This window comes from Triticum urartu, chromosome 2 (genome assembly GCF_003073215.2).
Source record: "Triticum urartu cultivar G1812 chromosome 2, Tu2.1, whole genome shotgun sequence".
NCBI lineage: Eukaryota > Viridiplantae > Streptophyta > Magnoliopsida > Poales > Poaceae > Triticum > Triticum urartu.
This window is the reverse complement of record NC_053023.1, coordinates 137,209,319-137,224,023: the sequence shown is the minus strand read 5'-3', so window position 1 is coordinate 137,224,023 and position 14,705 is coordinate 137,209,319. Positions and strand designations below refer to the sequence as shown.

The 14,705-nt window shown below is 46.7% G+C and overlaps 1 protein-coding gene across 1 annotated transcript; it reads left to right on the top strand.

Annotated features, from left to right (window-relative positions):
- The first annotated feature begins 491 nt into the window (after positions 1 to 491).
- Positions 492 to 2,395, top strand: LOC125536374 (thaumatin-like protein 1). The gene is made up of 3 exons (XM_048699582.1): positions 492 to 792; positions 914 to 1,619; positions 1,898 to 2,395. Exons 1-3 carry the CDS (start codon positions 738 to 740, stop codon positions 2,232 to 2,234), a joined length of 1,098 nt encoding a protein of 365 aa, XP_048555539.1. The 5' UTR covers positions 492 to 737; the 3' UTR covers positions 2,235 to 2,395.
- Positions 2,396 to 14,705: the final 12,310 nt, after the last annotated feature.

Sequence of the window (14,705 nt, the reverse complement as noted above, 5' to 3'; positions counted from 1 at the left end):
CTGGGCGACCCGCTGCTGCCTGTGACCGTCGCATCGACGCATCCCAGGCGACCCACCGTGCGACGAAGCCGGCCGCCACCGCCCAACAGCTCGCTCGTGTGGAGCGGACGGGTTGTTTCCCGTATATATTATGCCTTTTTTCTGTCGCCTAACAAATGCGGGTGCGGGTGCGGATGGCAGAGTTTTCGTCCGCCCCTGCAAATTGCTAACCGTACTTTTGATGACGGTGAGTTGTTATTTGGACAGCTAGATCTAAATGAATAGGCATAATCATGAGGCTCTAACTATCCTATGTAGTTATGTGTACGTTAGCAGGGTGTGTTTAGAGAAGAAAATGTTTGCTTGTTTAACGGTAGTAGAGATAGAGAAAAATCATCTTTCACGGTGGGCAGCAGTTTCGCGAGCCAGCCCAAGCAGAATAGAATTTACCGTACGTGTGCCCATGCTCGATGCCACCGGCACCGGGGTACCCAAACAAAGGCTAAAGTAAAGAAGTTCATCGGGAGCCACACTAAAGATTCCCCCTCCCCTATCCTTTCCCCCTCTCTTTCCTGCGCGCCCATTCCCCTCGTCTTTCTCCATCTCCTCCAAATCAACCAAACTGTCACGCTACCACACACCATTACCAGTTGCCGAAGAGTGAGAGTGAGTACCGAGCAGTTGGTGCGCTGCTCTGTCCTGACATTGCACGCGCTTGCCACCGAGCTCTGCATTGCGTCTACTAGCAGCTATCCTCGATGGGGCTGCCGGGATGCATCGCCGTCATTGTGCTCCTTCTGATTTCATGGAGAGGTAAATAGATTTGTGGTAAATCGATGCTTCCTGGTTTCTTCTTTGCTTGGTGTGAGTGAGTTTCGGTAGGGTAATGGCGGGCGAGCTGACGCGGCGCGCTGTGTTTCTTGGTGGTGTGCAGAGGGGGAGGCGGCGATGTTCACGTTCGTCAACCGGTGCGCCGACACGGTGTGGCCGGGCGTCCTGTCCAACGCCGGCACGGCTCGGCTCGGCACCACGGGGTTCGAGCTCCCGCCGGGCGCGTCGCGCGCTGTGCCGGCGCCCTCGGCCTGGTCCGGCCGCCTCTGGGCCCGCACCGGATGCGCGCAGGACGGCGCCACGGGGCGGCTCGTCTGCGCCACCGGCGACTGCGGCTCCGGCACGGCCGAGTGCGCCGGGGCCGGCGCGGCGCCCCCAGCGACGCTGGCCGAGTTCACGCTCGACGGCACGGGCGGGCTGGACTTCTACGACGTCAGCCTGGTGGACGGGTACAACCTGCCGGTGCTGGTGGAGCCGTCCTCCGGGGAGCGCCCCGGCGGCGCGTCGACCGCCGGGTCCTGCGCTTCGGCGGGGTGCGCGGCGGACCTGAACGCGATGTGCCCCGCCGAGCTCCGGTCCGGCGGCGGCGCGGCCTGCCGGAGCGCGTGCGACGCGTTCGGGCGGCCCGAGTACTGCTGCAGCGGCGCCTACGCCAACCCCGGGACGTGCCGGCCGACGTCCTACTCGCAGGTGTTCAAGATGGCCTGCCCGCGCTCCTACAGCTACGCCTTCGACGACCCCACCTCCACCTTCACCTGCGCCGGCGGCCCCGACTACACCGTCACCTTCTGCCCCGGCGCCACCCCGAGGTCAGTCTCAGTCTCAGTGCCATCACTCCTCCACTGACGCTCTCCAAGTCCCGATCTGGTTGGTTCTTGCCTTGCCAAGGGAGATTAGTGATTAAAATGGAAAATGATAGGAAGAGATCTGCAGATCTGAATCTGGCAAGATATTTTAGCTTAGCAGCAGAGCAGGGTGGGCATAAAAGACGAGCTTTTTTCGCCGTTATGTGCGTTTGGTTTACTGTTTCCGCCATTCCCGTGACCTCACCATGTGCCCCTGTTCTGTCCTTTTGTCACACGAGCAGCCAGAAGTCGACCACGGTGCCGGCGGCCACAACGCCGACGCAAACGACCCCCACGCCGACGACGGTGCCTGTGACGGATACGCCGGCGATGATGCCGGGGATGACGTTCACGGACGCCAACCAGGACAGCATGCCGATGCCGATGGGCGGCGAGGCCGGGACTGGTGGCGGCGGCAGCATCCAGGGGCAGGGCGTGATCCTCGGGGGCACCAGCAGCGACGCCTGGCTCGCCAACATGGCCACCGGCGACGCGACGGGCGCGGCAGCGGCAGCGGCAGCCTCCGGGCGGCTAGTCGCCGCGCCATTGGTACTGCTCGCGCTCCATCTGCTGCGATAGATGGAGGTCGGCGGAGCACTGATTGATCGGTGCAATGTGTACGGGTGAAAAGAGAGATTGGTTGTAGGGTTAGATTCGGAGAAAACCATTGTAACATTCCGTGTTGATGGGATTTTGTTGTACGTAGATTGTTGGTTAAACCGATGTTTTAGCTTAGTTCAGCTCCGGTATAAGTAGCATTGTAACTCGGCCAAGGCTGCCGACGGCCATCCCTAACCGAGACAACGCAGGGACACTTAGGCGGGTGTTTGTTTCAGTTTCAGGACCAGATACAGCCTTTTTTGAAACAAAAAGCTATTCGAATCAGCTTTGAAAAATCAGCCAAAATTTGATTCGAGCAATTTCCAGTGTATTTAGCTAAAGCACATTCTGATGTACTTCAGTGCCAAAATGCATAACTGTTAGGGCTTATTTCTCCTTAAGTGGTTTTGGTGATTGATGTTGCGATCTAATCGTGTGCATTGAGCATTTCAGGACATTTCTTTATTTGGCAGAGACAATTTCTATCTCCGGTGTTTAAAAGAGAAGACGGTGTTTTTTCCTCGTTTCATTTTCGATGGACTTGAGTCGTAGGATATACCGTAATATCAAGAGGGGATTCGTATCGAAAAAGGTTTGGGTGGAATCAACACGTACACAACTCCCTTGCACCCCTAGCTCTTTCCCGCGTCTTTGGAGTGTCCTTCCGTTGTGCTGGAGTGGCTCTGGTTGTAGCCAGTGGCAGTACCGCGGTCGGCAGCGGTAGTACCGCTGTACTACCGCCTTGATTCGGGCCTCTGGTTTCTCGTGTCGGGTTCAGCGGTAGTCCCTCTGACTTACTACCGCTGACCCCATCTAGGCCCATCCGAGCAGCGGCAGTAGGAGCGGTAGTACCGCACCTACCATAGCTGCCAGTACCGCTCGTGGCTTTCTCCCTTTTATCCCTCCCCTGTGCTCTTGTAAGCTGTTGTGCACGGTCCCAGCGGTAGTACCACTGCGGCAAGCGATAGTATCGCGCTGCGGGCTGAGCACGGGGATAACGGTTGGATTGTGTCCCCCACTATAAAAGGGGGTCTTCTTCTCCAAGAAGACCTACCTCTTCCTACCATAACTCCATTGTTGCTCCAAAAGCTCATTTTCGCCCGATCTCTCTTCCTAGCCAATCAAACTTGTTGATTTTTTAGGAATTGGTTGAGAAGGCCCCGATCTACACTTCCACCAAGAGAAATTTGATTCCTCCCACTAATCCCTTGTCGAACTTGTAACTCTTGGGTGTTTGAGCACCCTAGATGGTTGAGGTCACCTCGGAGCCACGTTCCATTATGGTGAAGCTTCATGGTGTTGTTGGGAGTTTCCAATTAAGTTTTGGAGATTGCCCCAACCTTGTTTGTAAAGGTTCGGTCGCCGCCTTCAAGGGCACCACTAGTGGAATCACGGCAACTCGCGTTGTGTGAGGGCGTGAGGAGAATACGGTGACCCTAGTGGCTTCTTGGGGAGCATTGTGCCTCCACACCGCTCCAACGGAGACGTACTTCCCCTTAAAGGGAAAGAACTTCGGTAACACATACTCGTCTCCACCGGCTCCACTTGTGGTTATTTCATACCTTTACTTTGTGTAAGCTTTACTTGTGTTGTGTCCTTTGCTTGCACTTGTTGTAGTTGTTGTTAGCATCATATAGGTTGCTCACATAGTTGCATATCTAGACAACCTATTTGTTGCTATACCTAATTTGTGAAGAAAAGCTAAAAAATGGTAGTTGCCTATTCACCCCCCCTCTAGTCAACCATATCGATCCTTTCAATTGGTATCAAAGCCTCGTCTCTTTATTAAGGGTTTCACCACCCGAAGAGTATGGTTGACACCGAGGAGGAAGTGCCCGAGGCCGTGGAGTTGACTTCGATCACTCGAGACGACTTAAATGAAGCCATGGCTTCACTTAAGATGTCTATGATGACCGAGGTCAAATCCGTGTTTAAAGAATTGCTTGAGGGGTTGAAAGCTACTCCCGATCCATTGCTTGTGGTTAATCCCACCGCATCGGAGTCGGAGGCCAATTCCAGCAAGGAAGCGACTAAAGGTACTCAAACCTCTTCCCCTCATGACAAGAATGGGACGGGAACCTTTGCCTCAGTTCCCCCTCCCCGTTCTATGGAGGACCGGTCCCTACACCGCGCATTAACCATCTTGGTCCTCCTCCTAAGCTTATTAAGGGTGATTTTGCTAATTGAGTTTTTCGCATCAAGTCTCATTTGAATCATAGCTCAACAAACCTTTGGAGAATCATTGGGAAAGGCCTCTACCCGCATGATCCAAACAACCTCACCCCAAGAGAAGAAGTGGACAATCAATACAACCACTCCACCTTGTTCATCCTTCAAGATGCGGTTCCTCCCGAAAATCTATCACACTTGCGTCCCTTCACTCGTGCAAAGGATTGTTGGGAACACATCATATCTTTGTATAAGGGAAGCTCAAGCATCCAATGGTCCAACTTTGAAGTGGTCCTTGATGAGGCCGATGAATTCGTGATGCTAGAAGACGAGGATCCGCGTGATCTCTATCAGAGGGTGACTACTCTTGCGGTTGCTCTCCAAGACCATGGGAGCAAGGATACAGATGACAATTGGATCAAGCGCAAGTTTCTAAAGGCCATCATGCCTTTCAACAAGGCCATGTCCTCCGTGATTCGTCAAAGGCCGGACTTCCACACCTTAACCTCAAGTGAAGTGTTGGATGAGCTCATTGCCATGAACATCATGAACAAGACTGCCGACAATGCTCTTGCTCATGTCCGGTCAAAGAAAAGCTCACCCACTCTTGCCTTGAAGTCCAAGACCATTCCGGAAGAAGAAGAGGAGGATGAAGAGGAGAGTTGCCCCGAGGACACCAAATATGCTTACCATGAGCACATGGCTCTTGCATCAAGGCAATTTTGGGGCAACAAGAGGAACTCAAGGCCCAACTTCACCAAGAACAACTCAAGTGGATCAAAGAGCAAGCAACGTGTGAGGACTTGCTACAATTGCGGCAATGTGAGTCACTTTGTAGCGGAGTGCCCTTATCGGAAGAGGGAAGGAAATGGTGGCAAACTCATTCGCAAAGACAAAGCCAAGTCTTTCCCAAGCAAGAACAACTTCACACAGAAGATACCTCCAAAGGGCTTGGTGGCACATGAAGAGTACGCCTCCGATGATGATGATGAAGATACAAGTGGTGAAGGAATGGCAACAACAACCGTGGCCATTGCCACATCTTCCCCCTCCAAGGTGTCTCTCTTCGACACCCCAACGAGAACACCATTGCCAAGTGTCTCATGGCCAAAGGTATCAACAAGGTAACCTCAAACATCAAAACCACTATCACTAATACTCCTTCATTGTTAGATTGTGTTGACGATAGTGAGATGGTGAATGTTGATGAGAATGAGTTTACCAAGTTCGTGAGTAAGCTCAAAGGTGAATCCAAGAAGCACTTTGTTGCTCGCTTGAAACAACTTGGTGAGGCCAATGATATCATTGAGTCTCATGAGGATACTATCTCCAAGTTGGAGGGGCATAGTCATGACTATGCCGATGAGATTGCGGATCTTTCCATTGCTCTGGAGGAAGAGCGAGGTCTTCATTTGACTCTTGAGGAGTCACACAACGTTGATCATGCTAAATTACAAAAATATCTTGATCATGCTATTGTTCTTACTCGTGTGCTTAAATCCGAGAAAGTTGCACTCGGGGATGGCCATGATAGACTCAAGGAAGAGTTTGATACACTTGACAAGGCTCACAAGGTCTTGAGGGTGTTCATGCTTCTCTCAAGGAGTCTCTTGATAAACTCCAAGTTAAGCTAACCAAGGAGATTTCCATGTGTCCCCCTTTCGTCCTAATTGATAATGCCCATGCTACTAACCCTTGTTGTGAGCATGTGCATCTTGTGGAGGAAAATGCCAAGTTGAAAGAGCAACTTGAGAAGGGCCTTGTGACATGCATACAAGGCGAGAAGGACCTCAATGACCTTTTGAGTAATCAAAAGGAAGGACTTGGGTTTGTACCCAAGTCAAAGAAGAAAAAGAAGAACAAGACCAAGCAACCTCTCCCGCTCAAGGAAACCTTTATCAAGGCGGGTGAGAGCACTCATGAGAAGAAGAAAAACAAGGTTTTGGGTGGTAATGCCAAGAAGGGCAAAACTGCCCCTACCAACAAGCCGACGACTTTAACCCCTCCTATGTTTTGTGTCGTGCTCGTGATATCATGTTTATGCCAAACTTGTTGGCTCTTCTTATGTGTACATTGGATGGTCTATTTGGGTTCCTAAGACCCTTGTTACTAACATCAAAGGACCCATTAGAAAATGGGTACCTAGATCCAAGCATTAATCTCTTGTAGGAGTTTGCTTCCAGTAGGGTGTCATGGTTGCTCGATAGTGGAGCAACAAATCATATGACCGGGAGCAAGGACTTGGTGGTGGATGTGCATCCAATTCCATCTATGCCCACCCATGTCCAATTCGGTGATGCTTCAACATCTAAGGTATTGGGACTTGGCAAGGTGTTCATCTCTCAAGATTTATCTATTGAGAAGGTCATGCTTGTTGAGTCCCTTGCATGCAATTTACTTTCCGTTTGTCAACTTGCACTTATGGGCTTTGCAACATTCTTTGATATTGATACCGTGGCCCTTTTGTGGAGCAAGACTCTTAAAGTAGCCTTTGTTGGGCATGTCAAGAACGGTCTCTATGTGGTGAAATTTTCGGAGCAACCCACTAAGACCGTGACTTGCCTAATGGCTAGATGTGGGTTGGCTTTGGCATCGCCGACTTTCCCATGTCAATATGAGATCTTTGCAAAGTCTCCTCAAAGGGGATCACGTCCATGGACTAACAAACGTGAGTTTTGCCAAAGATCGTGCTTGTAGTGCTTGTATCGAAGGAAAGTTACATGAGACAACACACCAACCCTCGACTATCATCTACTCGAAGAGGCCCTTTGAGCTCCTTCACATGGATCTCTTTGGTCCTCCATCCTTTGATATTCTTGGTGGAAGAAAGTATTGCTTGGTGATTGTGGATGACTACTCAAGATATACATGGGTATACTTCTTCAAGAGGAAGACTGAGACTCAACAAACTGTCATCAAATTTGCAAATGAAGCTCAACGCCAACATGAAGCAAAGATATTGATGATTAGAAGTGACAATGGCACCGAGTTCAAGAACTACACCTTGGATGAGTTTCTTAGTGACGAGGGGATCAATCACCAATATGCCACACCCTATACCCCTCAACAAAATGGTGTGGCGGAGAGGAATAACTGGACGTTGATGGATGCGGCAAGGACCATGATGGCGGAATTCAAATCTCCGTACAACTTTTTGGCCGAAGCCATCAACACCGCATGGCATGCATCCAATCGGCTCTACCTTCGCAAAGGCTTGAACAAGACTCCATATGAGATACTTACCGGTAACAAGCCCAACCTCAAGTACTTTCGGTTGTTCGGGTGTAAGTGTTTCATTCTCAATAAAGGTGTTCATTTGTCTAAATTTGAACCTAGAGCTCAAGAGGGCATATTTTTTGGTTATGCTACAAACTCTCATGCTTACCGTGTCCTCAACAAGTCCACCAGACTCATTGAGGAGACGTGTAACGTGGAGTTTGATGAAAAAAATGGCTCCCAAGTGGAGCAAAGTGGTCTTTGTGATGTACTCCCTCCGTTCCGAATTACTTGTCGCAGGTATGAATGTATCTAGAAGTATTTTAGTTCTAGATACATCCATTTCAGCGACGAGTAATTTGGAACGGAGGGAGTAGGTGATGAAATTCCTCCTCAAGCCATAAGAATAATGGGGATTGGTCAAATTCTCCCCATTGAGGAACCCCTTGTGGCCGAAGGATAAGGACAATTCTCTACTCGAGTGGAGCCATCACCAACAAGACCCACACACTTCCGAAGAACAAAGTGAAGACCCTCAACCAAGTGAACAAGATCAAGGGCAAGATCAACCTCATGATGATGGTGTTGCACCAAGTGATGCCCAATATCAAGTTCATGATGCCGAGCAAGCTTAAGATCAAGAGGATTCTGAAGATCAAGGGCAAGCTCAGGACGGTGCTCAAGATGAACAAGATGATGATCCTCAAGTTCCCATTGAGGAACTCTTGGAGCGCCGCGCCGCTAAGGTGGCTTCCAAGCTCGAGCGTCAACATGTCATGGAGAATGTGCTTGGAAGCTTGAGAAGAGGGGTAATTACTCATAAACAATTGTCAAACTTTTGTGAGCATCACGCGTTTGTTTCATGTGTTGAACCCCAAAAGGTACATGAGGCGCTCGATGATGAGGATTGGCTTGAAGCCATGCATGATGAACTCAACAACTTCGAGCGCACCAAGTTTAGGAATTAGTGACAAGGCCAATGGAGGAACACAATGTCATTGGAACCAAATGGATCTTCAAGAACAAGCAAGATGCGAATGGTGTAGTTGTTCGAAACAAGGCAAGATTGGTGGCACAAGGCTACTCCCAAGTCGAGGGCATTGACTACGGTGAAACCTTTGCCCCCCTCGCTCATCTTGAATCTATTCGCATGTTGCTTGCTTATGCATCTCATCATGATTTTAAGTTGCAACAAATAGATGTGAAAAGTGCATTTCTTAATGGTCCTTTGAATGAGTTGGTACATATCAAACAACTGATAACCCACAAGTATAGGGGATCACAACAGTTTTCGAGGGTAGAATATTCAACCCAAATTTATAGATTCGACACAAGGGGGGCCAAAGAATATTTGAAGGTATTAGCAGCTGAGTTGTCAATTCAATCACACCTGGAGATTTATTATCTGCAACAATATGATCGGTAGCAAAGTAGTTTGATAGTTTTGATAGTAGTGACAGTAACAACGGTAATAGTAACAGTGGTAGCAGTAATTTATAGCAAGTGTAACAGTGATGATAGCAATAGTAACACAACAAGATCAATAAGGATAAATTCGTAGGCATTGGATCGGTGACTTGTTGGATAATATTCATCATGTGGCAGTTATAACCTAGGGCGATACGACACTAGCTCCAGTTCATCGATATAATGTAGGCTTGTATTTTGTAAATAGTCATACATGCTTTATTAAAAGAACTTGCATGACATCTTTTGTCCTACCCTCCCGTGGCAGCGGGGTCCATATTGGAAACTAAGGGATATTAAGGCCTCCTTTTAATAGAGAACCGGAACAAAGCATTAATACATAGTGAATACATGAACTCCTCAAACTATGGTCATCACCGGGAGTGGGCCCGGTTGTTGTCACTCCGGGGTTGCCGGATCATAACTGTAGTAGGTGACTATAACTTGCAAGATCGGATCTAAAACATGGATATAATGATGAATTCATAAATGGTTCAGATCTGAAATCATGGCACCCGGGCCCAAAGTGACAAGCATTAAGCATGGCAAAGTCATAACAACATCAATCTAAGAACATAGTGGATACTAGGGATCAGGCCCTAACAAAACTAACTCGATTACATGATGAATCTCATCCAACTCCTCACCGACCAGCGAGCCTACGAAGGAATTACTCACTCCCGGTGGGGTGCATCATGGAATTGGCGACGGAGATAGGTTGGTGATGACGAAGATCGAAGATCCCCCTCTCCGGAGCCCCAAACGGACTCTAGATCTGCCCTCCCGAGGAAGAAAGGGCTTGGCGGCGGCTCCGTCTCATGGATCGTGATAATTCTTTCTCCCTGATTTTTTTTTCCGGAATAATGTGAATTTATAGTTTCAGGGGGGTCATCGGCGGGGCCACCAGGTGGGTACAACCCGCCTGGGCGCGCCAGGAGAGGGGGGCGCGCCCTGGTGGGTTGTGCCCACCCAGGGGCCCCTCTCAGGTGGGTCTTGAGTCCAGAAATTTTTAGTATTGGTATAAAAAAATCCTCAAAAAGTTTCGTTCCATTCCGAGAACTTTTATTTCTGCACGAAAACAACACCATGGTAGTTCTGCTGAAAATAACGTCAGTCCGGGGTTAGTTTCATTCAAATCATGCAAATTAGAGTCCAAAACTAGAGGAAAAGCGTGAGAAAAAGTAGATACGTTGGAGATGTATGAACTCCCCCAAGCTTAAACCTTTGCTTGTCCTCAAGCAATTCAGTTGATAAACTAAAAGTGAGAAAGAAAAACTTTTACGAACTCTTTTGCTCTTGTTTGCATAAATAAGCTTAAACAACACCCAGGTTTTCAGCCAACATTATAACTAACCACGTCAACAATAACTCTTAAAGATTATAATGATTCATATCAATGACATAATCAGCTAGCGAGCAACAATAATATATCTCAAACAATAACACATTGTCAAAACAACCATGATATAATATGACAATAATGGTATCTCGCTAGCCCTTTCTGAGACCACAAAACATAAATGCAGAGCACCTCTGAAGTTCAAGCAGCGACTAAACATTGTAATTCATGGTAGAAAAGATCCAGTCATGATGCACCCAACATTAGCTATACACAATGCATAAATCATGACCGCCGTGCTCTACTCGGTTTCTGGCGCTTGTTTATAGAGGGTGATGACACAACATAAAAGTAAACAGAAAGTCCCTTCGCAAAGGGAAGCAGTGATTTGCAGAGGTGCCAGAGCTCAATTTTTGAAAACAGAGATAAATGATATTTTGGGACATGCACCCAGTGGCGGAGACAGGGGGGCCAGTAGGGGCCCTGGCCCCCCTAAGTTGACTGATTTACAACTAGTTAGTACATAAACAGTGCATTATTTAGATAAAAAATACATGTATTAGTATGGTTTGGCCCCTGTTATCCAAAGTTTGAGTCATTTGGCCGCCCTAATTCTTAATTCCTGGATCTGCCACTGCATGCACCCTTCTTATTCACTTCACGACCATCAGTTATCAACATCTTCTATGCTAAGCACGCTAGTGGCGGTTCCCAAGCGGAAAGTAAAGGTTTTGACTCCATTGGGAGTTTTTGTTTGATTATGTAAGAGATGAACTCATTTTGTGTTTTACAGTTTGGGACTGGGCATCCCTATTGCCGCCCATTTCCTCATGCGATGGCGAGTGAATAAACACTCGACATGAGGATAACATGCTTAGCACGGAAGATATCGACCACCTCCTTTCGTTCCATGAATGATCCGGGCACACAAAACGGATAATTTTTTTAGAAGTTTTTAGAGGTGGCACATGCAAATTTACTTAGGACGGCAGGGTAATACCGTATATAGGTAGGTATGGTGGACTCATCTAGAATAACTCTGGGTTCAAGGTTTTTGATGTACAAGCAGAATCCCCACTTAGTACAGGAGAAGGCTAGCAATTTAAGATTGGGAAGCGGCCAGCTAGAGAGCAACAACAATCATAACCAGGCATTATGCATAAGTAACATTGGACACTAGCATGAGTAGATATGAACACCATGAACATAAACATTATAGAGGCTATGTTGGTTTTGATTCAACCACATGCATGAACATGTATCAAGTCAAGCCACTCGAACATTCAGAGGAGGATACCATATCGTCATACTACATCACAATCATTTTAACACTATGTTGATATCCAAGATCAATCATTATCCACTCCCAGCTACTTATGCATGGCATGAGAAACTATAATCTCTAATTGTCATTGCAAACATGTTTAATCATAACGGGCTGAATCATGGGCACTAGGTTAAACATATTTACACAGACAAGACAAGTCGAGTCCATACCAGTTTCTCTTTGCCATGGCCAGTTCATCGGATGTCGTCATTATTGCCTTTCACTTGCACGATCGAATGATATGAAAATAATAATAGCGCAAGAGTGCCATGGGCTAAGCTGGAATCTGCAAAACATTTTATTCAACAGGAGAAGACAAGGTAAAATGGGCTCTTATTAGTTCAACAGTTATTCATAGGAGAGCCACTCAACATTTTCATCATGGTCTTCTCCTCGGTACAACTCGAGTAAAAGAAAAGAATTTCAGAGAAACACACTGAAATATTTTTGGAGTTTTTGGTTTTTTCTTCAACAAGCAAATAATAAGCAAAAACGAGAAAAACTATTTACACGGGAAAGCTCCCAACAAGCAAAAGAAGAGCAAGGAAATCTTTTTGGATTTTCTTTTTAGTGCTACTGCTAAGCATGCATAGAAAGTAAATTACTACAACTATTTTTTTTGGTTTTTCTGAAGTTTTTCAAACACACAAGAAGAAAGCAAGAAAAATAAATCTAAGCATGGATGATACAATGAAAAGGTGTGAACAGCAACAGATAGAATGATATGTGAACATGAATATAATGTCGGTGAGAAACACATACTCCCCCAAGCTTAGGCTTTTAGCCTAACTTGGTAGTGAATCGGTAGCCTAGAGGGTAGTATGGATCCCGAGGACCAGACATCCATTCATCCCACTGCTGAGGAGCGGGCATCCACTGATCCCACTGTGGAGGTGCCTGTGCAGCTTCTGCAGCAGCGTGAGCGTTCCAGTAGGCAAGGATGTCCACAGGCATAATCCAGTATCCGCCCCTGGCAACAGAATCAAACAAAGCAGGTGCAGGCAAGGGGATAACATCACGAGTGTCAATGTTATAGACCAAGTTATAAGGAATGCCAATGTCAGGACGATCATGTGCAAGAAAGTGATAGTGATCCATGGCTGAACGATCTAGGTACACGTTGGTGAGAGGGTAATATTGAGGGCGTATCTCAACCTCGAAGTGAGCCGCCAAACGAGTATCATAAATCCCACCATGTATTTTGCCATGAGATTTATTAAGGTGCATGCGACGAGCCACGATAGCTCCCAAGCTATACGTGTTGTCGCCCTCAATGGCACGACGTAAAACAGTAAGGTCCGGTGAACTAAGTGCACCCACATTCTCCCTAGCAAGCAAGCATTTGGTAATGAAATATGCAAAGTAACGAACAACAGGAAAATGTAAACCACCGGCTGTGATGGCTGACACTCTCCTCTCATCACCCACTGTCAAAGTGCGACAGAAATCCTCAAACTCAGCCGGCCTAGGCTCGGCCAAGCTCCCGTCAGAAGGGATCAAGCATATGTCGCAAAACTCAGTAAGTGGTATCTAATGATTTTCAGCATATAGATCAAAGCTCACTTCAGGAGGATTATTTCTAGGCAAGAAAGTAAAGTTTTGAACAAACATATTTGTGAGGATTTGGTGCTGGTCACACTCATCTGCGATGAAGTCGATGAGACCGTCATTGGCAATGAATTGCATGAACTCATCATGAATTCCAGCTTCTTGCAGGAACAAGATGTGCGGCCATTCGCACGGCCATACCTCTACCAACCTCCGAGGGTGGTGATCATTGTTAGAAGACTCCCCAATAACACCCTTGGAGTTCTTCCTTGAGCCGTATTTCCTGAAGATATTCATGTCCGCGTACAATTTTCTAAAATAAAAATTTTGGAGTGACAAAAATTTGTCAACAAAACTTTGTAAGATTGATAGCAACTACTCATAGGGATACATAGAGGCCATAACAAGCATTCAAACAACTTAGAACACTAAGAATTCAACATGCAAGCACATCTACAGCAGCACCAAGAGTAGCTAATTATTCAAAGTATAAACCACTAAAACAAAAACTAATTGGACAAATGGTGGAGTCACATACCAAGCAACAATCTCCCGAAACAGTTTCGGAAATGGAGCTTCGAGCAAAGAGCTCGAAATTGGCAGCAAAATGAGCAAGAACTTGGGAGAGAGAGGGAGAGTGATTTTTTCTGGAGGTAGGTGACAATGTGGGACGAAGAGATAAGTGTGGGGACGCACATGGGGACCCAACCCCCCAGGGCGCGCCAGGGGGTGCTGGCGCGCCCAGGTGGGTTTTTCCCACCTAGTGCACCCCCCTCTGGTTATTTTTACGCCAATTTTTTTAAATATTCAGAAAAAAATCATATAAAATTTTCAAGGCATTCTGAGAACTTTTATTTTTGGGTCATTTTTTATTGCATGGGAAATTCAGAAAACTGACAAAACCTGGCATTTTATTTTATTTAACTAATAAAGATAGAAAATAAAAAGTAGGGACAAAAAGTAGTGCTTACTAAATTCATCAACTTCATACCGTTCAAAAATGATTCATTAATAAGGTTGATCAAGTCTTATTAACAACCACTTCCAGTTATCATGAAACCGAAGAACTTTCATAAATCACTAAGTTACCTCAATGGAGACATGCATTTCCCCAACAATAAGAATTTCATATTTCTTTTTGATAGTAGGTAGAGGTATTTGAAAACTTCCAATAGTGATTGTCGAAGATTTTTCAATAACATTAATACCATTCACTTGGAATTGTTTCTTCGGAAAGTGCACCGTATGCTCATTACCATTGATATGAAAAGTGACCTTGCTTTTATTGCAATCAATAACAGCCCCTTCAGTGTTGAAGAAGGGTCTACCAAGGATGATCGACATGTTGTCGTCCTCGGGCATCTCAAGTATAACAAAGTTAGTC